The sequence below is a fragment of the Acipenser ruthenus genome, chromosome 2, assembly GCF_902713425.1.
Source record: "Acipenser ruthenus chromosome 2, fAciRut3.2 maternal haplotype, whole genome shotgun sequence".
Taxonomy (NCBI): domain Eukaryota; kingdom Metazoa; phylum Chordata; class Actinopteri; order Acipenseriformes; family Acipenseridae; genus Acipenser; species Acipenser ruthenus.
The window spans coordinates 65,928,442-65,954,122 of record NC_081190.1 but is presented as its reverse complement, the minus strand read 5'-3'; the positions used below and the strand labels follow the sequence as shown (position 1 = coordinate 65,954,122).

The 25,681-nt window shown below is 38.3% G+C and overlaps 1 protein-coding gene across 2 annotated transcripts; it reads left to right on the top strand.

Moving 5' to 3' along the window:
• The first annotated feature begins 3,549 nt into the window (after positions 1-3,549).
• On the top strand, positions 3,550-24,931 carry LOC117409203 (protein phosphatase 1K, mitochondrial-like). Of its 2 annotated transcripts, none has more exons than XM_034014857.3 (7): positions 3,550-3,775; positions 7,725-8,233; positions 8,640-8,740; positions 15,454-15,619; positions 18,267-18,411; positions 19,388-19,522; positions 22,137-24,931. In XM_034014857.3, the coding sequence occupies exons 2-7, from the start codon at positions 7,800-7,802 to the stop codon at positions 22,266-22,268; spliced, it is 1,113 nt and encodes a 370-aa protein (XP_033870748.1). In that variant the 5' UTR covers positions 3,550-3,775; positions 7,725-7,799; the 3' UTR covers positions 22,269-24,931. The 2 variants fall into 2 exon arrangements, with proteins under 2 accessions (XP_033870748.1, XP_058855267.1); XM_058999284.1 differs by lacking the exon at positions 3,550-3,775 and adding an exon at positions 4,279-4,469.
• Positions 24,932-25,681: the final 750 nt, after the last annotated feature.

The window sequence follows — 25,681 nt, the reverse complement described above, 5'->3', positions numbered from 1 at the left end:
CTGTGTATTGCATGGGATTATTATTTACGGTCGCAACAACCTGGATTACCTCCACCAAACAAAAATAAAAGAACTGTTTGGACCGTGAAACTTTGTTGTCTGTCTTCTGTTAAGCACTGCACCACCTCTACACCTGTGCACTACTTACCACTTTGCCACAGCGCTGCACCACCTGAGGGTGCAGTCGCCATTCTGACGGATGATGGCCCTCTCTCTCAAGAGGATGTCCGCTGCCCAATTCACAAATCCCAGGAGATGGACAGCCTAGAGGAAAAGTATGTGCCTCTGTACCCAGATCAACAGGCAAAAGGCTATGCAGTGTAACCCCGGGGACCAAAGCCCTCCCTGGTGGTTCACGTATGCCACTACTGACATGCTGTCCATGCAGACAAGGACATGTCTGTTCTGGAGCACAGGAGGGAAATGTTGAAGCGTGAGGTGGACCGCTCTCAGCTCCAGCGCATTTATGTGCAGGGATGTCCAGCGACCGACCAGAGCCCACTGACTCCTCTGCTTGCCCAGACTGCACCCTAACCGGAGCTGGATGCGTCTGTCATCACCACTTGACAGCTGTATCACTCCCATCCTTACGCCCTCGCTCAGGTGACAGGCTTGCCTCCACCAGCGTAGGGCTTCCCAGAATAAGCGAGACAAGGTCAGCCGACGGTGTCTGTCATGCTTGGGTTGTAGCCGAAAGGAATTGAGCCATGCTTGAAGCGGGCGCACGTGGAGTAGCCCCAATTGGATGGCTGATAAAGCCATGTCCATCAGACCCAATAGTTTTTAACACAACACCAATTGTACTGTGAACCCTTGTTGAACAGGGCCAGACAGTTGCGAATGGCAGCTACTCTGTCGTCCGACAGGTAGGCTCGCATCTTAAGGGAATCCAGCTGGAGACCCAAGTAGACCGTATTTGCACCAGTATTAAATGACAGATGCTCTGTCACTATTGCCGTGTGGGCCATTGCTCCTTCCTGTGACTGGAAACAGATCAACCATTCGTCCAGGTAGTTCAACTCCCTGATCCCTTGCAGCCGCAAGGAAGCTAGGATGGCATTAATGGAAAACTCGGAAGACGCTCCCCTGAAAGGTGAAGCGGAGATATTTCCTGTGCGCTGGACAAATAGGAATGTGAAAATACTGTTACAAACCAGTCCACTAAGTCACTATGGAGGAGTCCACCGGCAGAAACTGTGCTAGCTTGTGAATGTGTGGTTTGTAGTGCGCAGGGGTATAGGTGATGTAGGTGCTCCAACAACGACAAACACAAAGTTACGGTTCAAACAATCCTTTAATTCAGTCTCCTTCTATGTTTGATACCGTTAAATAATAAGGCTGGCTCTACCCAACAATGGGTATTGCCAGCATATAACAAAAGGGGTTTGCAGTCCCGAAATAATAATAATTATAATTATTATTATTATTATTATTTATTTCTTAGCCGACGCCCTTATCCAGGGCGACTTTTTTACATACAATTACCCATTTATACAGTTGGGTTTTTTATTGGAGCAATCTAGGTAAAGTACCTTGCTCAAGGGTACAGCAGCAATGACCCCCACCTGGGATTGAACCCACGACCCTCCGGCCAAGTGTCCAGAGCCCTAACCACTACTCACTTCTCCAGATGGTGTGTGCTCTTTGTGCAGGTGCGGTGCTTCCAGCAGTGGTGGTCTATTTACAAGTGCGGTCCCGGCTTAGCACTGGCTTCGTGCTGCAGCTCCCAGCTTCGTATTAGCCATCTGACAAAGACAAATACCCACAGGTTACAAATAAACAAAACACTTCGCTCGCGTTTGTTTCCTCCAATTAACCACAACAAAGGAGCCGATTATGGCGTCACGTCCCCCTAAAGTACCCTCAGCCCCGTCTCCTCCGATAGCTAGTTCAATCACGTCTCCTCCAATTCATGACTGCAACTTCGCTCACCATACTAGGACGATGACTCCTGGTACTGTGACGCTGCCCCCTTCCTGAATGGCCAGCTTCCTTGGAATGAACTGCCCAACCATTCAGTACGAGGCCCGCAGTTCCTGTTGTACAGTGCCTTCACAGGTCAAGAGGGAGACTGTTGATTCAGATTAATTCGCTCTCTGTCACATAGCCCCATCGCTTCTGCACCTTCCAAGGAGGCCAGTGTGGCTGCGCTCTTGGCGCACTGGGTGGCGAGGCCGGGCGGTGCCAGGAGGATTTGACCTCCTCCAGGAAATCCAGGAACACCGGAAAAGGCTCGGGGGTCGGAGATTGTGCTGGTCTGAAAATAGCCCGGCGCTGTTCAGGGACTGCCTTCCAGGGAACCTGGAGGAAGTTAGAGGCTTGCTTCATGAGCGCCCAAACTGAGCTTGAGGGAGGGGCCGCCTCAGTCTATGAGGCAAACTCAGAGCTGGGGTCTGTCTTCTGGGTCGTCTCCTGGACCTCTGGTTCGGGACGCCCCATTGAGTCTCCATCCCAGGATGCCTTGATGGATATGGCATTGTGCTCGCCTACGCTCATCGCTTCGTCTCGCTCTGAGATGACCAGGGTGACCACCAGGATCGGATGCGGGGCAATTGCCAGAGGCGGAGCTGAAGCAAGTGTCGGAGGTGAAGCCGAGGCAGCTGGGCTGGGTCTATGCATGGTTGGTACCAGTATTTTAGACAAACTACACCAGGAGCATTTCTTGATCCTTACCCCCAACTCTCTTTGCATCCCTGTCTGATTACACATAGCTCCTAGTAGGCTTTAAGTTCTTTCGAGCCAATATGCCCCATGTTATCATGCAAGCTGCTACCCAAATGTGGTATCTGAAAATGGCTGAGCTCTGAGCAGCACAGCAGTCCATCCAGTTGTGGAAAACGTGAAAATGGATACCTGCCTGGACCCTCTCTGCTAATCTTGTACTCGTTCTGATTTGAACCCCCAACCTTACTTCACACAAAAGCTGTGTTCAGACGATAACCGATCTCTAGAGAACTAGAGAACAGTTCTGACCAGACCAGTTTCAGATCGATTCTGTTCATACTGTTTATATTTAATTTATCAATCAAAGGGGTCTATTTGTTGTCATTTTCATGGCAACAAAAAATATTTTTTTTATTGAGACAGAAAATAAGAAGTTTGCACAATTTAAAATAGGCCAGAGAAAGGCAAGAACAATAAAATAAATGAAAAACAAACATGAAAAGTATGACATTGATAAAAAATAAATAATAAATAAATAAATATCCCTGTCCTTAATGAGTCACAGAAAAACTGCAGTCAGGTCTTTAATCCAGGGAAATCCAAAAAGGTAGACTAATTCACCTATTTGTTTTTGGAAAGGCAAACCTGTAGAACATAGCCTATAGTTTTATTTTATTTAAAAACAAAATATTTGTTTTCATTTTTCCAGTGCAAAATATACAGTGCAAACACATCACATGATTAAAGAATGCTCTTTCACATTTTTCAAGCTAGAATCGTTGTGAAACCTGTAACATGACTGCTTGCTGTTATTCGTTGTGACTCTGACGAATAGTATCTAGATTTCAGCTACAACGCCCATCACACAAGCATTCACCCAGCATGCTCGAGCTGCAAAAAAAGGGAGGCGTGTTACACATATGGGAGTGCAAGCATTAATTCCAATTCTTCTTGCATCAGATATGGAAGGTTCATACAGAACAAAGCTAAGACGCTCAAGGGGTCCGGCCTCAATATAATATTAAGTGCAGCTTTTGCTTAGCATAATCGACCACATCAATAATATCGGCACTGCACTACGACTGAAATATCTGTACTGCTCGCTGTAGTGGTAAGTGACTTCTATTTTTTTTTTTTTTTTTTGACATTGAGAACGAGATGTCACCATTTTTAAAACAAGCTAGCAGTATAGTGTCAGTATCTTATTTTTGTTTTATCGTGTTAGCTTGGCTTCAATATTTCTGTTTAACCCAGTTTATTTTGTTTCTAGTTTTTATTTTTATTTTTACTTAAAAGAACAGAAAGACACCTATATATAGTTTCTGCCTGGATAATGCTATCTCAAATAGACCTAAGTAATCGTGTTACTTTTTGGGATACTGGAAATTAGTATAATGTCCTATTGTAGTACTGAGAGTCATCTTCAATCACATATCGGGATTAATCTACTTCGGCTACAGTTTTAAAAAAAAAAACTCGCTTTCCAACCCCTATTGGTATGTGATTGGACAAAACCTTTTGGATTAGCGACTAGAGTCTTCTTTAATTGGACTACTAATCTGCCAATCACTAACGCATGCTGTATTTACATGACAGGTTCCATGTTAAGTGTGCCACACGATTGGCTGGCTGCAGTTTTAAATCTTATTCAGATTGGATGATCAGGCTGTCATTCTGATTCGACTGTCAACCTTAGTGTTTTATCTGAACCAGCTTTTCACTGCATTCTTAATGTATGTTTTACTGGTACTGCACAGGAACTTAATATATCCAGGCAACGATATCATATCATACATATTTACCAGGTAAGTTTTTTTTAATATCTAGTTAAAAAAATAAATAATAAAATAAAATAACCTCACTTTTTTGAATGCAATTTACAGAAGCCAAGGATTTCATGGTTAATTGAAGGAATACAAAAATAAACCGCTTGTTGTGAAAAGAGATGCTAGTTAGATCACTACACGGTTAATGTGTGAAAGTATTAATTGTAACCTTCAAGTTAATGATTCTGGTTGCACAATGTTGATTGAAAGGTTCGGGCAGTGACGTCACAATCTCTGTCTGTGCGTCAGTGGTAGAAGCAGCAGGGTCGTTCATAAATCCACACACAAACACACACACACACGAAGCGTGGAGTAATACATTTTGCCAAGTTTTTTGGAAGGCTTCATAGTGCAGTACTGTAGACAGTCTTGCTGCAACCTGCTGTATTGCCATCTCTTATTTTCAGGTTTATTGGAAACGTAGGTTAAGACCGAGCATAAGTAAAATCTGTTTTTTAAAGATACTGTTAGATCTCCTACTAGCAGCTGATGCGGTAATAATACTTACAGGTAGTGGACAAAAAATGAAAACACCAATGTAAAGTCATTTAATAGGGCGTTGGGCCACTATGGTATCCCGCTCTGTGGAGTTCTCGGCGGACCGTTTTTGATGAAACTGGCAGCTCGCGCCCCAGGTTAAAATTTGCAGTCAATTGATCTGCAGTTGCTCGTCTGTTTTGCCTTGCACTTCGAATTAATGAACGGGTATCACGATCCTGGAGTATGCGCTTCCGCCCACTTTTGCCCTTTGCTGATGATGTCTTAACCTTGGCGTTACATGTTGCTCGTGAAACATCAGCAAGTTGAGCTGCCTTCTGCCGAACGCGCCCCAACAATCACCCCTCTTTCAAAGTCACTGAGGTCTCCTCTTGCAGCCATGCTAGCCATAATTATAGGCAACCAGGCCTGTCCAGCATTTTTATACATGGCCCTAAGCATGCTGGGATGTTATTTGCTTAATTAAGGCATGAGCCACACCTGTGTGGAAGCTCTTGCTTTCAGTATACTTGGTGTCCCTCATTTACCCAGGTGTTATACTTACTGTACCTGCGTTGAAACTGTATGGGTTTCGTTTTGCGTCCAGCCTTTGTCTTTCCACTCAATTCAGTGGCCTGAGATGCCAGGTCATTACAATGCCTTGGGATTAAAGAGTAAGTAGTGGGGTTCCGAAAAATACAGCGTTATCCTCCCCAATGTGTTGCTACAACTGTTTAAATAACATAATTGTAATTTTCTATTTTCATTGTTAACATCCTGACAACTTTTTATACTTATAACTTTAAAGTCTGTTTCAAAGCTCTTTTCAAACAGTCTGCTCTAGTGCACTGGAGTTTGAGATCTGTCCTCTAATCACTACAGGAAGAGCGATTTTATATATATATATATATATATATATATATATATATATATATATATATATATATAAGCCACCCGTTGCAATGTTTATTTAAATAACTTAATACTTTCTGACAATGCTATGATAACAGAACTAAACAAAATATGAAAGCACAGTTTATTTTCATCATGGGATAGATATATTGGTTAGAATAAGTGAGGTACAATACAAATTTCTGAGCAGAGTTGCGTTGTTTGAATGAGAGATCATTCAGTATCAGCAAGAGACTAATAATCACAGTTAAGTTTAAACGTGTAAAAGCCACCCAGTTATATATAGTTACCTGAAACTCAGGAAGAACGCAGTGCCAAAACTAATTTATCATAGCAATATTATTTAATCATTAAACAACAGCATAACGTTTGTATTTTTCTTATTTAGAAATATGAAAGAAAATTTCACTCAGAAGAAAACATTTTCTTATAGAAAGTTTAGTTTTCGTTGTGTAGAAAATATTTTTTTACCCATTAAAACAGTATTATTTCATGTCTAACATTAGTTGACATCAGATCTCAGACAATTAGACATTTGATTTAGTCGGTCTAATGATTAAATAAAGTTATTTGACTGACAAACTATTATTGAGAACTGCAGTAGATACCCAGGGGGTCAACACTGCTGTATTACTTTCCATTAGCCTTTCATTTGTTACAACAGAGCACAATAAAGTCTTTCTTCGCCATTTGCCATCATATAACATAACTACACGTGCTCTGGCTTTTCTGTTCCGTACCACATCATGCATCGTTATTGCTGTGTTACCTGTTTGACAATGTGGTCAATAATCCTTACACTATCAGAGCAGAGCTTTGAAACAGACTTTGTTATAAGTGTAAACAGTTGTCAGGATGTTAGCAATGAAAAGAACAATTACAGTTATTTAAACAGTTGTAGCAACACGTGGGGATGTATATGTATATCGCTGTATTTTATGGAAAGCTAGTGAACTTCTTTCAGCCTGCTTTTTTGCTGTTTGTTGTACCATGATATTTTGCAACTCTGTTAAAAATCATACTTGCTGCAGTAGCATGTATGTTAGGAGATTCTGACATTGACAAAAAATCTTGCAATTAATCATGAAAGGACAGTGGCCCTGAAGTGCAAAACACAAATACAAATTGAGAAACACAAATACAAATCAAAAAACGCAAATACAAATAAACAAATACAAATCAGAAAATGCAGGCTCCCGAGTGGTGCATCCAGTAAAGGCGCTCCACGTGGAATGCAAGATGCGCCCTATAGCCTGGAGATCGCAAGTTCGAATCCAGGCTATGTCATTGCCGACCATGACCTGGGGTTCCTAGAGGGCAGCGCACAATTGGCCGAGCACCGCCTGGATAGGGAGGGATTAGGTCGGCAGGGCAATCCACGGTTCACCGCACACCAGCGACCCCTGTGGCTGATAGGGCACCTGCGGGTCTGCAGTGGAGCCATTCAGATCTGTGTTGTCCTCTGGCACTATAGGTCTAAACAGCTTCAACTGTGAAGTTGAAGCTGTTTAGAAAGCGCAAGCTGAGTCTTAGTAACTTTGTTGCCCGTGGTATATTTCTGTCTGTGTTATAGTAGTTGTCATAAGAGTGATGTTTATGTGTTTGTTTCTTTATATAAACAAAGAGGGATTAGGGTTAATAGTAATCCCCCGGGTTGTGTTTTTTTTACAAATAATTTCAGATAGATTACAAGATGGCTTGCTTCCCATGACACTGTCAGTGCAGCAGATGGAAAATTCCAGCTCCATTACTGTATGTTAGAGCCCCAGCATTTATAATCATCTCATTAATGAATGGCGTACTGTTTTATTAACTGCCTTTATTGTTTTCCTACTTGTCTTTCAGAAAGCGTAGTAAGATAGCTGCTTTTCGAGACGTGCTCAAGGTGTTTTCCTCCGGGTGTCTGCACAGGGCTGAGTTATGTCAGCAGCTGCACTTTTGAACTTGGTCAGGTCTGGTGGATTCCAAGTGAGAAGACGAGTGCTGCTGACCTCCCGAGTTCTGAAAGACGACAAGCGGCTGTTCCGCACCAGCTCCACCCCTGAGCTTAGCTCCTCCAGGTTTGATCCCGACAGCAGTGGCCGCCCCACCACCTGGGACAACTTCGGCATCTGGGACAACCGCATCGACGAGCCCATTCACCTCCCCTCTAGCATTAAGTATGGCAAGCCCATTCCCAAAGTGAGTCTGTCGAAGGTGGGCTGTGCCTCGCAGATTGGCAAGCGGCGAGAGAATGAGGACCGGTTCAAAGTGGCCCAGATGACTGACGCCATCCTCTACTTTGCTGTATTCGATGGACACGGTGGACCAGCGGCGGCCGACTTCTGTGACAAATACATGGAAAAATACATTGCGTAGGTGATTTTAATGCATTGGTTTGCTAGCCAGTCATTCACACCCTGTAGGTATATTCGTTCTGCCTGGTGTGTAAAGTCAAGAATGCTGCCTTGTAAAGTTAATGGCATTGTTGCATGTTAATGGATTTTTGAGCCTGTGGTTCATACCCTGTATTGATGATCTGCTAGAAGGTCAGTCACTGTGAATGACTCATATTGCTCTAATGTGGCTTTCTTTCTTCCTTAGACTTTTCTTCATTTTTTTTTAAATAAGTAATTAAATCTCCCTGGTAAATGTAACAATAAAGTCTTTTAAACACAGAATATTCTTTGCCTAAGTTTTCATACGTCACTTCCAAGTAATTGATTGTATCGTAGTCATTAATAATTTATATTTTTTTACCTTCTAATATTTCTGCTGTAGGGATTACTTGGCTGAAGAAGATAACTTGGAGCTGGTGCTGACCAAAGCATTCTTGGAAATAGACAAAGCATTGGCAGAGCATATACACCTATCTGCGAATGGTAGGTATAATAATGACCACATTGGAGACTGTTTGCATAATTTTAAATGACAAATAATAAAACAATACAATCAGTTTTCTGTAAAAACACTGCATTTACATCGGAGTTAGTTATAGATATGCATGCTGTTTTAGTGAAGTATTGACAAAACATAACCCCTGCCATACTAAAAGTGTTAACATTGCATTTGTACATAATTAAAAAAAAAAAAAAAGAGTAGTTAAAAATAATAGAAATATAAAATTTGTTGTACGGTAATTTCAGATTGTTTGATCAAAACGTGCTGCTTACAGTACATGAAGAGGCTTCTTTCTTTCAAAGTCTCCCTTTTGTAGTTTCACTGCTCGTTGCACATTTTCTGTTAGCTTCACTGACGGGAAAACCACGAGAGAATCTAGTTATAGTGGGAATGAATAATGACGAGAAGAGATTTCCTCTTTAAAAGAAAAACAAAATAGCACCTACAGTGCTGAGACCCAAACTGTGACACACACAGCAGTAGCTTTCACTGCGAGTTACTAGCTCAGTAATTAACAAAGCAACTTTTTTTTCTTGGCACAAAGGCTATTCCAGATAAAATGAGTCATTATGTTGTCTCCGTTTCCATGGTTCACTGCACTTCTTTCGCTTTTAACATTGCTAAAAAAGGTTTTAAAATTGTAACAGTAAAAACAAATTTGAAAAAAAAAACAAAAAAACATTTATCTGACGCATCTTTTATGATGTTACTTCCCAGGAAACGGAGGTAAAAGTTTGCGGTTGGTGCAGTGTGGCTTTGATCCCAAAGCATCAGTTTTTCTTGAAGCATGCTCTACTGCTCTTCTGTGCAACCAAAAACCATTGTGCTTTGTATTGTTTCATAAAGACGTTTTCTATGAACAATCGATCAGTGTTATTGATAATCTGTTAAAACAAATCATTGTATTATCCAGTTTACATGAAAATGTTTTAATATTGACATAAAAAAATCAATTTTGTTTTCAATGCAGGGTGCACATATGCCTCTCTAATACATTCAGCTAAAAACATATGAGTAGATCTATGCAGTTTCCACAAACAATGTAAACTCTGTTTGATAAACAGTGTTGCTAGGCAAAGACCAACGCAGTGGATAAGGCAATGCTACCCAAACCAAAAACAATAAACCATTGTGTTATGGACCTCCCACATCAGACCATTTAAACACCAATGACCAGTTCTGTCATAATTCTACACACTTTCACTTATAAACTGTACCTAATATTGCATTATCGGCCAATCCGATTATCATTTTTTAATCAACATTATCACAATAGTCCCAGTCCAAACTGTGCCAACAAACATTTCAAGGCACAGTATTTTGTTTGATATTAGGGGAATAATAGTAATGTATACTGTAGTGGCAAAAACTACAGAGGAAAAAGCAATTCACAAGCAAGAAACTGAACAAGGTCTGTCTTCACGCAACAGTGAAAGATCATGTCTCTTAAACTAAACATGAGTTTTGTTTTGCAAACTTTATTAAACTATACCAATCTAAGTGAGTAGTGTTTGATAACACACAACAACTGAACTTGCTAAACTTTTATTATGAAAGAGGTGCACTCAGGCAAGCAGCCCAACACATTTTAAACTCAACAATCAATGTCCATTTTATCACTGGAATAGTTTTTATTGTTTGAAGTATTAATAGTAGCTACACTTGGTACTTTAGCTAACACTATCCCATCATTGATATTACTGTGGTGATACATTTTATCCTGCAACACTGGGGGATGCTATGTATGGGAGCTGCATTTTTGATAATGATCTGAACTTAGGTAATACTGTAGGCTGTGTAGCTGTACTACATGTTAATTTCCATCTCAACTTTTTTGTAATGTTGATTTACATTATGTATCAGGACTTAAAAAAAAAAAAAAAAATTGAAAGCACTTTACTTCAACTACTGTGTAATTAACCTTTAATCCATAACTGTGAATATGTTAAAAATATTCCAAAGTGCTAAACTGTTCTAGAAAACACATTTTGGAGCTCTTATTGCTTTAGTCTCTGGTGTTGCAGGTGGTTTTCTTATGTTCGGCCACTACTCCGTCGTGAATTGTCCTATTTGCCTCTGTGTACGTGTTATCTGTGGCAGAGCTGCTGACCAGCTTACAGTCACTGGAGGCCCTGGACACTTTTTTGCTGGGCTTCAGTGGAAGGAGACCTGCTTAATTTTATCCCAGGTGAAGGAGTCCAGCGGTTCCTAGTCTGGACTATTGGAAGGTTCCTCATCTTTTCTCTCTCTCTCACACTTTAGTTGAGGTGACACATGCAGTAAAAACTGTGCAGTGAGTGTTAAGATCTCTTGAAAAACAACTAGTTTTGTAGTGTCAAATGTCAGGGAATGATACATATATTATTAATTTATTTATGTATTTTATTATTATTTTTTTGGTATTTAAAAAAATCATTTGTTAATTTACTTAACACTTTAGATACACTTTTGAGTTGATGAAGCTCCATTAGTTCTAGAAACTGCCTTACAGCTGTTCTTTATCTCTTACTGCTGAAGCTGCTGTTGTCCTAGTTTTAATTTACACTGCAGCACTTAACTTTTCCCTGTTTTTCATTTGCTTTGAACAGGATTAATGCTGCACAGACATCCTGTCAAAAATCAATTGCAAGTCGACCAAATGAAATACAAATTGAGCCAAATGGCTGTGGTCACCTGATAGATACACACTCGCACAAATAGGCGACGACAAAAGGCTCTATAGACATTAAGCATGCCATATACAAGTAAATATTATCATAAAAACCCTTGAAATATGTGGGCATGAATACAGGCCGGACCTAGAATGAGCATACCCCTGGCTATTTCTTCCTAGTGCCTGATGGTTCTATTCCATGACTGTAGCTATTTCATGGAAAAGGGGTAAGCAGTTTATTTAAGCTACTTGCTGGTACATTGAAAAAAGGCAAGTACTGTGCTTTTAAGCTAGCACAAAAATGTTCAGTCTTATTTACATATACTGGTATGCCTTCATTAACATACTGTTAAAGTCAAGTTAAAATGAATTTGCATGTATCACTTCCCCCAAATAAATTTTCGTTTGGCATGCAAAAATGCATTTAAAAAAAAATTGAGAAAAGTGCGATATGTGACACAACTCTATCAGTTTTCTCATTTTGTTATTAAGATACCTCACAGTTTAGTCCATATCAATCCACACATTTACACAAACAATGCTTGCCTTCCCTGTTAGACCGGTACCAAGAAATCATTTTTTCCGACATATTTTACTTCCAGTTCCTGGTGCGCATACATATGATACATTTTCAATACATTTGAAGAATGTGATTTCTTACAAAAGATGAGTAAAAAGCAGCTTTATGAACACGCAATGAAATATTGGCAATTGGCAGTTTCTATGACAACAATCCACAAACAATTTTAGTTAAGTCATTTGTTGCCCTTCCAAAAAGAACTAAGCTACCCTTGAATGATTTTCCATTTTATTTCCTTTTCTGCTCTCCTTTCTCTCTTGTTTACTGAGTGAGAGCGACACTGTTATTGCTGATGTTAACATTGTGAAGTGGCAGCAGTACTCACTGTGATATTGAAGAAAACCTGTCTCGCGATTTATTAATTGCTCATTTCAGTCTAGGTCCACTTCACCAAGATGGTTTCAAGTCAATTATCTTGATCTTTTACTGGCTTTGGTCAGGGGTGGCTATAGGTAAATCTCACAGCTTCTATGTGCACTTACCTAGCTACTGTTTCATATTAACCATCATTGTTACTCTGTCCAGCTAAAACAACACATTGGGCCCGACTTTGGAAAGGGGTTTCAGTTTCAGTGTCCACCTGGTAGTCTGTTTAAAAATATCCTCCTATTTTCTAAAGTAATCCTCAGTTTTACCCGCCTGTGGATTGCATTTCATGCATAATGTTCTGTAGCTCTTAAGAGCTTTAAATTAATAAGTAATGCTCATTTAAACTGTGTAATCCACCAGAAAAATGGTTCTGATTCAAATGTGTAAGCAATACTATACAAGCACAATCAAAAAACCAAAACAGCAAAAAACAAACAAAAAAAAAAAAACCACGCAAAGTCAGAACGCAACATTAATTTTTAAAATGCTCTATTTTTTCTTATTTTTGTATGTACACTGTTAAGAGAATCTGTAAAATTGCATGACAATCTAACAGTGTACAGTAATCTTAGTAAGTGTAAATTAGTAAGTGTAAATTATCACATATATAATATACTGGCAAATGTACTGACATTTACCAATAAAAATGTGTGTGTGCATATAAAAGCGATCATTGCTGTTCATTACTGTGGCAGCCAGAAGCAATATCGCTATCCACATTAACAATTACAATAAAGTTACAATATTTTGATCAAATTAAAGTGTACAAATAGATCAGGAAGCAATATTTGTCAGTATTAACTGCAATATTTAAAATTAAAAGCAGCTGCTTTAACTCATTCCTATCAAAATTACATCTTGTTCAAGTAATGGTCAATTATTTAGATGCACCAAGAACCAAAAAGTAACTTATCCGTTAAATAAAAAATAAAATAAAATGTAAACATTTTAAAATTATTAGTTTATTACAAAGCCGACTTTTTTGCTGCCCCAGCTTTTGTACATTTGCTGAAGGTTGAACTGGATGCTTAAAATCATGTGTTACAGTGGGATATGTGGAAAAGGGTTACATTTGGTAATAGTTACTGATTCATTTAACTAGAAGTCAACAAAAACATACTGGTCAGCTCTTAATTTAATATTCTTGGTTTGTAAAAATAAATATTTCAGTGCTATCATGATGTAGGCTACTTACGTTTGACCATATACATTTTATCAGTATATAAAACAAGAAGCATATGGAAAAAATAGTTTTTTGCTTCCCAATTAACTTTACAACAAAGTTTGATGATGACATTCATAAGCTGTTTTACCTCTCTAGTTTGAATGACTGTGTCAAAAAGAATTGTGTTTATATATCAGCTTAATTTATTGGAAGTGTACTCAAACTGGAACGGCAGTGTTGTTTTGTATACAATTGAGAGTTTTGCTGCATTAATGTAAAGACGATGTGCTGTTGTACAGTGAAGGTAACAGAAGTGCCTCCTGTGATCATTTAAGCATTAGGACTTCAGTTTGACAGTCCTCTGTTCTTTTTAAGCACCTGCCTCTAAATTTATGCAAAGTTACATTCATATTGGCACAAAAAAAAGAATTGAACACTGTCACAAAGACGGCCGGAGTGGGTGGCGTCAGACCAGAAACAGGAACACAAACGACAGAGAGATGGGGTTTTGGTGAGGCTGAACGCGTGATCGCGTTCAGCATTTAATAAACAGAACAGAAAAATAAAAGGTTGGAACAGACAAAAACACTGGACACGGCACTACACGCCAAAATAAAAAGACAAACAAAACGGACTACACAGTAAACAGACAGTGCACAGACAGACAAACGAAACACGGTGAGTGAGACAGTTATTCACTTTTATATTTACGTTCTTTCTTATTATTTAATTTCTCCTTCTCCACACTCGTTCTCCACTCACCGAACACCAACCTCCGAGTGACTAAACGTGCATCTATTTATACTGTTGTGCTGGGATTCAATTACTAATTAATTATTCACTTGAATCCCAGCACGTGAATTCATTACGTGAAACCCCGTGTTCACATATTATATTTTAAATGCACGTGCGTGATGTGCAATCCCGTGCCTAAATACAAATATACACTTTTTAAATACACGTGAAACACAGACCCGTTTATATCCCGTGTACCAATGACTATACACCAACATTTACACACGCAACATACAACACAACACACAAATGCACACAGGGGCGGGGCGCATTGCCACAAACACCTTTTTTGTTCTTGATTTGGTGATGCACTTCATTCCCCACACTTCGTACTGTGTAGTTCTGCACACATCACAAAGCAGGCCACTTCTGTAATTGGATTTATCCCAAGGAGAAATCATTCTTCCTGCTCTGATCAATTCATTAACATCTTGCAATAACGGTATCTGCTCTTTATTCTGTTATATTTAGCTATAAGTGAACATTTTGTTCTGTTCTATTTTACATGTTTGATAGATACTGATTTTTTTTTTTTTTTGTGGGGCTAAATAGAGAATATTTGTATTTTTTTCCTTCCCTAAGTAGTCTCTTGTTCCTCTTTTACAACAGGGCTAAATGATTACGTACTGCAGTTCCCCTGTAATGTTGTTGAAGCTGACACTCTGGGATCCTTCAAGAAGCTGCTTGATGAGATTCTGGGATCAATAAGCTACTAACAACCAAACGAGCAAGAAGGGCCGAATGGCCTCCTCTCGTTTGTAAACTTTCTTATGTTCTTATGTTCTTAAATAAACTTTGTTGTGGAAAGTCTTGTTAAAAAGCGATAGCAAAATAAAAGAATGTTAAATAGTAATAAATGCTTGCTGACGTTGTTTTTTTTTACCTCATCCTCAGTTCTGCATTTAACCCTGTTGTAAACATGTCATTTCTAACCAAGGCTACCAGTAGTTTGCATGCCATGTAGTGATTTATTTTGCAGTAGAAACCATGCAGATGTAGTGTTCTGATTTTAAAACCAAATGTTCCCTTTTATTTAAATAAACAGTCTGACAGGCTTTATTGTGTGTGTTTGTGATGGGTTGTCTGAGCAGGAATGGTGCTCTGACTTGTGTGTGTTTCCTGGTGCTTGTAGCCTCTCTGCTGACTGCTGGCACCACAGCGACGGTGGCCCTGCTGCGTGACGGGGTCGAGCTGGTCGTGGCCAGTGTGGGCGACAGCCGGGCCATGCTGTCCAGGAAGTGGAAGGCCTGCAAGCTGACGGTGGACCACACTCCTGAGCGGAAAGATGAGAAAGAAAGGTATGTCAACAAAGCGGGCCCGTATTTTACATTGTATTATAAGGCAGGATGACTAATTTAGTAAGGTCAAAACATTATGCTGTAATTACACCGGTTTCTTTTAAATTATGTACGTTTTTATACTGCATCTTATTATGGTAAAGTGGAAAAGCCATATTTCCTAATCTTCCACTAAATGTGCAGGGGTTGTTCAAGTGGCTTCTTGTTTAGGAAGTTGTGTTGCAAATATGACATAGTAATGTGCTCAGTTACAGTAGTTGACAGTGATTTAATATACTGTAAGTCATGATGAGCTAATCAATGCAACGTCCTTAACAGTACATTTTGGATTAAACTTTTTGTAAAATACTATGCAGTTTAGGATTTGTATTTTTCCTTCACTGTGTAAACCTTTACTGACTTACTAAATCGTATAATGGACTTTAATTTCATATTTTCTGCCACACCCTATTGGTCTGCTCTTTGGTCATTTCTTCCATTGATTTGCATGTGTTCTATTTTTCACTCTTTGGGCATCATTTACGAAAGGGCGCTAAACAATTAATTTGCATGTTAATGATTTCTGTATTTACTATTGCAATTTTATTCATTATTGCACAAAATAGTGGGCATTGAACGGAAGTCTGGCAGCAAGGGCCATTTAAGTTAAGACTGTTCACTTGGTGGGCCGCATCATGAAAAAAAACAGAAATAAATAAATAATAAAAAAAAAAAATATATATATATATATATATATATATAGTAATGTACATGAAAATGTCTATACAAATTGTATGTAGGCCAATATACTACTCAAAACACATTACCCTCACTGCATGATTCGTAGTTATCAATAAGTATGCAGGCACGGTTTCAATCAATTAATCAACATATTACTTAATGTATTTTACACAGAAATAGGCAAATAACTAGGAGCAGTTTTCCTAGAACACTGACAAAAAAACTCAATATCACAAATGTAATATAATGGGAATTAGAGTATTTTATTTCAATGGAAATCTCAAACAGTAAAAAAAAGATGTCGGAGTATATAATTGTAAGTCTCAATATTTAACTTCTATTCCAAAATCTAACATTTTTAACAGCACTGAAAAAAAAAAGGATACTGACAAGTTGTGAAAATCCACAGCACAGCACTTTTCAGAAGAAAACCTTTTGTTGACTCCATAGCCTCTTTCATTTTCAATAAACTCAAAATACGTTGCTTTGTGCAGCGTGTCATAGTGACGCTGTATGTTATAATAATCTTTCATAACTGCAGCCATTGCACTGCAAAGCAGACATATTGCCTTGCCGTCAAAATTATTCATTGAACAAATAATCATCTGGCTAACGATTTTGGAATCTTCTGTGTTCCGCCTCCACCTTTCGCTTCCGTGACATCTCCACCTACTTTTTTGCTACTGATTTTAAATTTTACACAAAGTAAAATAAATAGTTTAAACAAGCCTTTGCTTCGCTGTCCTAATCAAAATTATGTGTGCTGTGTGCGTGAGGAAACAGATCCTGTGTGTTATTTGATTGGCTATTTTACTACCTCTGTGAGCTGTGATTGGCTTAATGGGAATGTCACTCATACAATGCAGACTGCACGTTATATTAGAGGCAGGGTGTTTAAAAGAAGAATTCCAAAACGCTACAGTACAATGCAATTTTGGGAGAAAGGAAAAAGGCATTTTTTTAATTTTTTTGCATCAGACAAGGAATACATGTTAAAATTAAAAGATAAGCAGTGCGGTTTCACTTTACGTTGCCTCAGTCTGTCCCCTGCTGAGTGCTGTGTCTGTTGATCGCTCACTTTCGGTCAGTGCAAGTCCCCTCCACCTTCACAATAAGCTACTGACCAAAAGATACACCTGGACTGTGGGGCTTTTGATATCACGGGTAAGTCTCTGACATTATCGTGCACATTAAATTATCGCACACAATACATATAGTGTGCACGGTATGGTATGTAAATTAGCCAAATACTGTGAATGTAAATTAATGCGTTTTCTGTTGGTAAATGGGGCACTAAATTCAGATTTATCACGCATGTTAGGCTCACTACTCTACGTGCGCACTTACTTACAAGGGACAATAGAAATGACTACTTTATAAACAAAGTACGTAGTAAACACAATTCGAAATGCTGTATGTAACTGCGAACATAAGTAACTTAAATATAAACAATACAAGAAAGCTTAACTACCAAACAGGAGTTTATTATTTATACAAAACACGCCCCTGTGGACTGTACAGTGTAATACGTAGTACCATTTTACGAATTTATATTTTCACTAAATGTAATTAAAATTGTATACATTATACGTTTAAAATGTACAACGGCTGTGCCAACAAAAACATGCAAGAATAAAAGTAAACAGCAACTGTTTTTCCTGCCACTTTATTGAATACGGTATAATGCCTTCACTAAATAAATGCCTTCTGGTTAAACTCTCTGAGCACCACACACTGAACGCAGGGACTTCTTTAAGAGGTTATGACATTAATTGTAAACAGTATTGAAGCTAATGAAAGGTAGGGAAATGGCCAGAACATCCTTTAGTTCTCTTTTTTTTTTTTTAAGGTTCTTCTGTCATGTAGGATTGATTTATTCACTTCACAGTTCTATTTCTTACTTCTGTCGCTGCCTTTTGTTTCCCAGGATAAAAAAAAGTGGTGGCTTTGTGGCCTGGAACAGCCTCGGCCAGCCTCATGTCAATGGCAGGCTTGCTATGACACGGAGTATCGGAGATTTCGACCTGAAGCGCAACGGAGTCATTGCTGAGCCTGAGACAAAAAGGATTAATGTAAGTCTGGAAAATGTGAACTGTAATTAAAAGGGCAGGGTACACAACAGTCCTGCAGTGTGGTATTTCACCAGGCATTATGTCTGCTGAGGGAGGGGAGAGGGATGCTGCTGTCTTCAGTCACGGTCTAAAGAGAGCTATACCTCAACATGAGTGTGTGTACAGCAGCAACACCACATAAACAATGGTCAAGGACTGCTGGGGGAGCCCTGACTTTAACAAGGTGTGACAGCTGTTCTATATTTAGTCTCCACAACACACAACAACCTAAGCTGCTGGGCTTGAGTAAGTCAAATATAGTGTATATCTGATGAGAGAGTTTTAACATGCATTCCCACACTTCAATGTTTGAACACTATTGTGTTTCTAATGTAATAGTAATGACATTCTGTGACCAGAACTGATGAAAAAAATAGATCAGTCACTCATACAGTACATGCAAGCACAAACTCATACTGTGTATAGGCTTGAGCAAAATGGACGAGGTTTTAAAATGTTGTATATATTGTAATGTATTGTAAAAAAAAAAAAATGAAACTGGGTTGTGGAATGTTTGATTGTATTTAGCCTCTTTTGGGCTTTTTTTCTTTATGTATGCACAAGTGCTAGGCACATTTCAGACAAGTAAACTACATGTTTGTTTATTTAAAAAGGATATAGAGACAAGATATATTGGAAATGTGGTGTGTGTGTGTGTGTGTGTGTGTGTGTGTGTGTGTGTTATTTTATGGTACAACTTGTACTTCTATCAAAATATGTGTGTGGAATCAAACAAATAATACAGGGAACTATAATGTACAGAGTAGTATAATGTAAATAGATATTTACTGTAAACAAAACAGGGGAACGAAGTAGGGGAAACTCCCCTGACTTTTAAAAGTGTTGTAATGTGCTTTTCATGAAAACGTGGTATCAGAGATATGGATTATGACTTTGCCTTACTCTGCCCAATTTGTAAACATGTCTGTAATTTCAGCTGCATCATTCTTACGACTCTTTCCTGGCGCTGACGACAGACGGGATCAATTTCATCATGAACAGTCAGGAGATCTGTGATGTCATTAACCAGTGCCATGATCCACTTGAAGCTGCTCAGGTGATCTCTGAACAGGTAGGAAACAAGTTTGCTCAGACAAATTTCATTCTAAAACAATAAAATACAAAACCTAGCATTTCAGTAAACTACTGCACTTAAGTTAAACAGTTAACTGATTAAACTATGCAGTGCACCAGTAATGATTAACGTAGTGGAACAACTTGCATCTAAATTAGGAAACACTAAACAATGAGGACTTGTGTTTGTGGGGGGGGGGGGAAGCTCTATGAAAATAGTTAAATATTAAGTTCTTGTGGCTTGTTCAGATACTAAAGCTTCCACGTTTATAAAACAGAATTAAAAGTGTTCAATCTCTTTGATTACAGGTTAATTCATGTTTCATTGTGTTGAGTGAGGAAAGCCACTGGAATAAAGGGGAACAATGCAGTTTAAAAATTCCACAGGAAAGGTCTTTGGTGGCGACCTTGGATTTGCAATTATCCACTGATGTGTAGAAAATGGTTGTAAAAGGCCTTGGTGTTACTTTAGCATAGTCTAACCACCAGAAGGAATGGAAAATAAATATTTCTTTCTCTTTTATATGCTTCTTGGATTAGTCTCTTATAGCTGTTGCCAGATACATGTAATCTACTAGTTTCTTGTATTAGTAAGATCTAGTGGTTTTTATGCATGAAAATAACATTTTGTGCCCTTGGCTTTAAACTGTGAATCATTCATCACGTTTTCTGGTAACTCTCAGGAAATGACTTTTGTCTCAGTAAGTAATCATTCTCCGTTCACTTTCTAAATATATGATCTGAGCTCTGCATATGCTTGTTAACAAAAGATGCACAAATATCTGTTGTGTGCTATCCACTCTACCATTGGCTGAGCTGCCATTCCCTATTTGGTGATAATTAGTCTAAACTCTTAATATTACGATTTGGCACGTGTTCTATTCACCCGGTGTTGAAATAATGAATGGTTTCTCAGAGCTGTTTACTCAGTTTGTTTCGGTATAATTCTAAAAGTAAAAATAAACACGCTCAAGTACTGACAATTTAATATAAAGTTCTAGCCATTGTTCTTTTGTCCGATTTCTGACCATGTGAAATCCATATATAGATTATGCTCTTTGGGACTATTTAGGAAACATTGGCAGTGTTTACATGCACAAGTCATGACAGTTTTCCTCACAACCTGTTTGCCGCACTTTTCAGGAAATGCGTTGCTATGCAGTTCTGATTTAGGAAAAAAAAATCAGTCGTACCAATGCAGATTACTCAATTCAAAGTCATTTAGGGGAGGGGATATTAAAATGTCTGTGTCTGCTTACTAAGTAGGAAAAGAACAACTCTGAATATCGTGAGGAGAGCTTCATGCGTTGCCATGAAGATAAAAACATTTAACAAGAGAAATTAATTCACATGTTGTCGCGCACATTCTGAATTACACCACGCATTAGCTACTTGTTTGTCTGGTTACCTTTCCAACACACACACTCACTCACACGCACGCACGAGCGCACACACACACACACAATTATATAAAATATAAGTTTTACTACTTACTACTTAGAATTTATATTTTTGTGTGTTTGTTTGTGTGTGTGTTTGTGGAACATCTAAAAGTTAAACTTCATTAACACTAGAACCACCTTTTATAATACATGTTTTATTTTGAATATAATCTACAATATTCTATTTTTTTATATATACAAGCCTGTTGTTATCTCTACTGGACCTGGCAGCCATAACTGCAAAGCTGCAGGCTGCAGCAGCTCAACCTGGATTCTGTGCTGCGAGTGACACACACACAAGAGAAATCATATGTTACTTTCGTTTTAGATTAAAAACTACTTTTGTTTTTACAGTTTTGTATGTACATAAACCTGTTTACACACTAGATCCTTTTGAAATATTTTTTTTCTTATAGTTTTTCATTTTTTGAAGTAGTGCTTTATATGTGGTAAGTTAGAAAATAGACCCTTTTATGTTTAATTGTTCATTTAAATACAGTGTTTCGGCTGTGCAGATGTTTGATATGATGTGCTTGAATAAAACTTTTGAGTTGTATAGTTTGTCTTTCATTTTAATATTGATGATGTTTAAAATGTACCATGTTTATAATGCCGTCGGCAGTTCTAGTGTTAAAGTAGTCCATAGGAGGCTGTGTGGTCCAGTGGTTAAAGAAAAGGGCTTGTAACCAGGAGGTCCCCATTTCAAATCCCACCTCCAGCCACTAACTCATTGTGTGACCCTGAGCAAGTCACTTAACCTCCTTGTGCTCCGTCTTTCGGGTGAGAAGTAGTTGTAAGTGACTCTGCAGCTGATACATAGTTCACACACCCTAGTCTCTGTAAGTCGCCTTAAATAATAATTGTGTGTATGTTTTGTACGGCCTTTCTGCTGAAGATTATGTGAGATTAAGTCAGAAGAACTGGATTTTGACTGCTGAAATCTTGTGAGCCACAAGCACGATTCCTGCTCCGGTTTACATGGGTTTTTACAGCTATTTGTATCGTGAGAAAGCGATTGACCCTGCCCTTAAAGTTGCGCTTCCAAAAGGACATCCTTTTGCTGTTTCACGTGCATGTAAACCCAGCCAATGAGAACAGTTAGGAAAGTTTGCAGTTGACAATTATAAAACAATTATATAAAAAAGCTGTTTTTTTGGTTTTTATTTGCAGGCCCTTCAGTATGGTTCAGAAGACAACAGCACAATCATTGTAATCCCGTTCGGTGCCTGGGGAAAACACAAGAATGCCGATGTCAGCTTCTCATTCAGCCGCAGCTTTGTCTCCAGTGGAAGATGGGCATGAAGACAGTTCCACTGTTGCAACAAACGTGCAATATGATCAGTATGCAGTGCACCATATACACTAAGGAGAAACCACAGTTGGGGCAGTTGACCTTAAATACAATTCTAGAAAAAATATATATTATTTGCGAACTATATTGGTGAGCAGATACAATGAGCAAAGGGGACTCAGAGAACAAGGGAACAAATACAGCAAAAAATATTAAGGAAATGCTTTTAATATATATTGAATAATTTATTTTCAGAAATTGTTCCAAAAACAAAGACGACGACACCACAGTCAAAGGAATTTAAATGTATAAATTATGTTGATTTTAATATTCAAAAAAGAACCTGACGCAAGCTAAACCCTTTTAACAAAAAGGTTCTTGGCTGATTTTTACCAGAAGCTAAATATAAAGATTAACCTAAAGTTCACTTAACAAGCAGATTCTTCTCATAACAAAAGCCTACTTCCCAGTGCACCAAGTATTCTATATGGGAAGATTTGTATGTGCAGTGCAGTACCTCCGCAAGTATTTTTTACTATGCCAGTTATGTCATGCCCTGAGTTGTATTGAAACCAGTGGTGTCTATGTACCCAGTTCAGCTGAGTCTGTGCCTCAATTATTTATCTAAAGACTGAAGTTATTCTTCAAGCACTGTTTTCTTTATTGACTATTGAAATGGAGCTGGTCTAAAATAGAGGAAATACAGGGTTTAATAAAGAATTCACCAGAAGGTTTTTAAAATGTACATTAAAAATATTCAAATATTATTTTAAAAAGGTCAAAAATGAGTTTGTGAAATCTCAAGTGCTTTGCATACAGATCACTCATATTTGTGTAATAATAATGTATATATTGATATTTATATTTTTTGTCACTAGGCAAAAATTGCTGCTGTTTTAGATTTATTTCTGTAAATATATTTCTTCTAAATGGTAAGCTGCTTTGAAGTAAGAGGTTTTCAATTTGCAAAGGTTGTGCTAGCACAGTATGGCCGTGATATCATTAACCTGGTATACCTGAAATGGCTTTGGTTCTAACTGTGTTCAAGCAGGTTTCGTGATGTCTAGCATTACTGCAGCTGTGGTCACAGGTTGAACAGTGTGTAAGTCATAAGCCCAAGAACAAAAACACGCCTACTGGTTAAAAGCAAACGCTTGTCTGTTACAGACTGGGAAATATGGAAATAATTTAGGCTGTAGGAGCTTAATACAGTACCTTTTGTCGTGAAGCTGGAACAAAATGTGCTCCTCTCGTATTTCACATCTGAGATGAAAGAGACTCTTTCCAGATCGCTCTAGTTTCATCAATTGCGTTGTAATGTATAATTATTTTAGCAATCTGTAAATACAGAAATGTGATTGAATTGTTAAATCAGTTTTCAAATGTGTGCATTGTCTTAAAAGGAAAAGTCACTAATAACATATTTTTTGGCTTTACATAGCACAATCCTAATCTCTTCTTCCTAGTTGTGGACCCTGAAAAGATGGTTAGGGGATAGTTAGGACGTTTAAAACTGCTATTAAAAAAGCAATAGCTTTTGGGGAAAAAAAAAAACACATTTCAGATTCTTCTGGATGCTAAATGTGATTGTGATTCTAGCCAGTATCAAAAGTTTGAACAGAAAGCATTCATTTATTGGGAGCTTTGTTAAAATCGCATTTCTATATTTTCACAAATTCCTCAATCACAAGAATGCCCTTTGGGTAATTTGTTGCACACTTCATTAAATTACACAAGCATGGAAAGAAACGCACACACACAAAAAAGCACAATTAAACAATCATTTTTTACATTACAAACCTCACTACTCATATCGTCCAATTGGGACAGAAGAGTGCAGAGGTCAGACGCTCTTAAGATGAGAATCTTAAAACTCTCAAAAGCAAATAAAGCAATGTAGTCCTATACAAAGAAATTGCTTCTCCGGTCCACTGCGTCCGGTATAACCGCATGTGGTTACACATGTTTCAGATCCTGTGTGGGAATCCCTTTGCACATTTTGAATTTGTGGCCAACCTATGTTGAGGCTTTAAAACTCTAATAATGTCATAAGGGCAGGACCATTTTAACAAATCTGTGCAGAAGTTGCACCTCTTTTTTTAAGGCTATAGGTTCTAATTGCATGTTGGGTTACTACTCTCGTCCCCTAGCAATCATAAAACATAACATAAAACAGACCAGTCAAAAGGATAAATACTATACTTTGATATTGTAATTATATTTTATTATACTGTATGTAACAATAAAAAAACTGCCAAGTCTTCCCTTAAAATGTGGATTATGTTGATTGTAATAACCTTTCTGAGTTTGATTTTCAACCTTAGCAGAACTGCATGTCTGTACATACTAGACTAAGTGTGCTTGTGCCTTTTAAGATGTGAAGCTATATAATTACAATTAAGTAAGTAACCAAGATTTGTTGCTGATTAATTTGTAACATCCAGTTTTCAGTGTCTGATGGTGGAGGTGTCACAGAATGGCGTGCTTGATAATGTTGTTGTTGCACAAGATTTTCCACTTAGTGCTGGCTATTCTGAGCATAACAGTGAGGTGACATGGGCCACGGTGGCGTTCTGTACCGAAGGTATGCCTTCGCTAGGGGAATTGTGAAAAAAAAACTAAGAAATGTGTGTATTGTTATAAATGATCTTAAAATAAAGTTTTTTTAGGCACAGTGGGTGTGAACCTGTGTGGTGGTGTGCTGTAGAGCTTCAAGTATTTGTCCACAGTGCTCTAACCTCAAACAAGCAACATACCATCAATATTTTTCTTCAAACACATTTAAACAAATAATTGTTGGAAACTGAAATAAGTGTAGGCCTCAAACTTGAATTAGTTGTATAAAGGTCCAATCATTTGAAGCCAATGAACTGTCGCAACGTAGAACCCCTCAACTGATATTAACACAGAAACTCCTAATTGTAGAAAAGGCTGTGTGGTCTCCAGAGTGCAGTAGCAGTGCAGTGACGTTTAAACCCCATAGTGGTGCACTATGTATCACCTTGTGAATGTCAGGCTTGTCCATGAAAGCTGCCCTGTTACTGTTTACTGGTGCTCAGAACTGCCTTTGTGTACGTTTATAGCAGTGCATTTAAAGTACTTTTCACAAAGCTAAAGTAAACATGCACACGGACACTCGCACACGCAGCTGGAATTATTATTATTATTATTATTATGTTTACATGTTTCCACATGCCGGCTAACATGCACAATAAAACCTGTACATCACCAAATACTGGTATTACTCAGTTTCACAAATCGTCTCAGGCAACCAGACTCCAGGTTTTAACCCTAACTGCTGAAGTTAGTACAGAGCACAGCAATGAAAGATGCTGTTGTTTCAGTGCTGAAACACCAAACAAAGAAAGCCTTTGAATCCGTTGCAGTAACTTTACAGTACATAATGTGTGACTGTGCCTAGAAG

Bases quoted from the DNA above. Each gene is read 5' to 3' on its own strand.
- LOC117409203 (XM_034014857.3), top strand. From the start codon at position 7,800: ATGTCAGCAGCTGCACTTTTGAACTTGGTCAGGTCTGGTGGATTCCAA. The intron at 8,741-15,453 runs GTAGGTATAATA...TGGTGCTTGTAG, and splicing joins TATACACCTATCTGCGAATG to CCTCTCTGCTGACTGCTGGC. The intron at 15,620-18,266 runs GTATGTCAACAA...TTTGTTTCCCAG, and splicing joins CGGAAAGATGAGAAAGAAAG to GATAAAAAAAAGTGGTGGCT.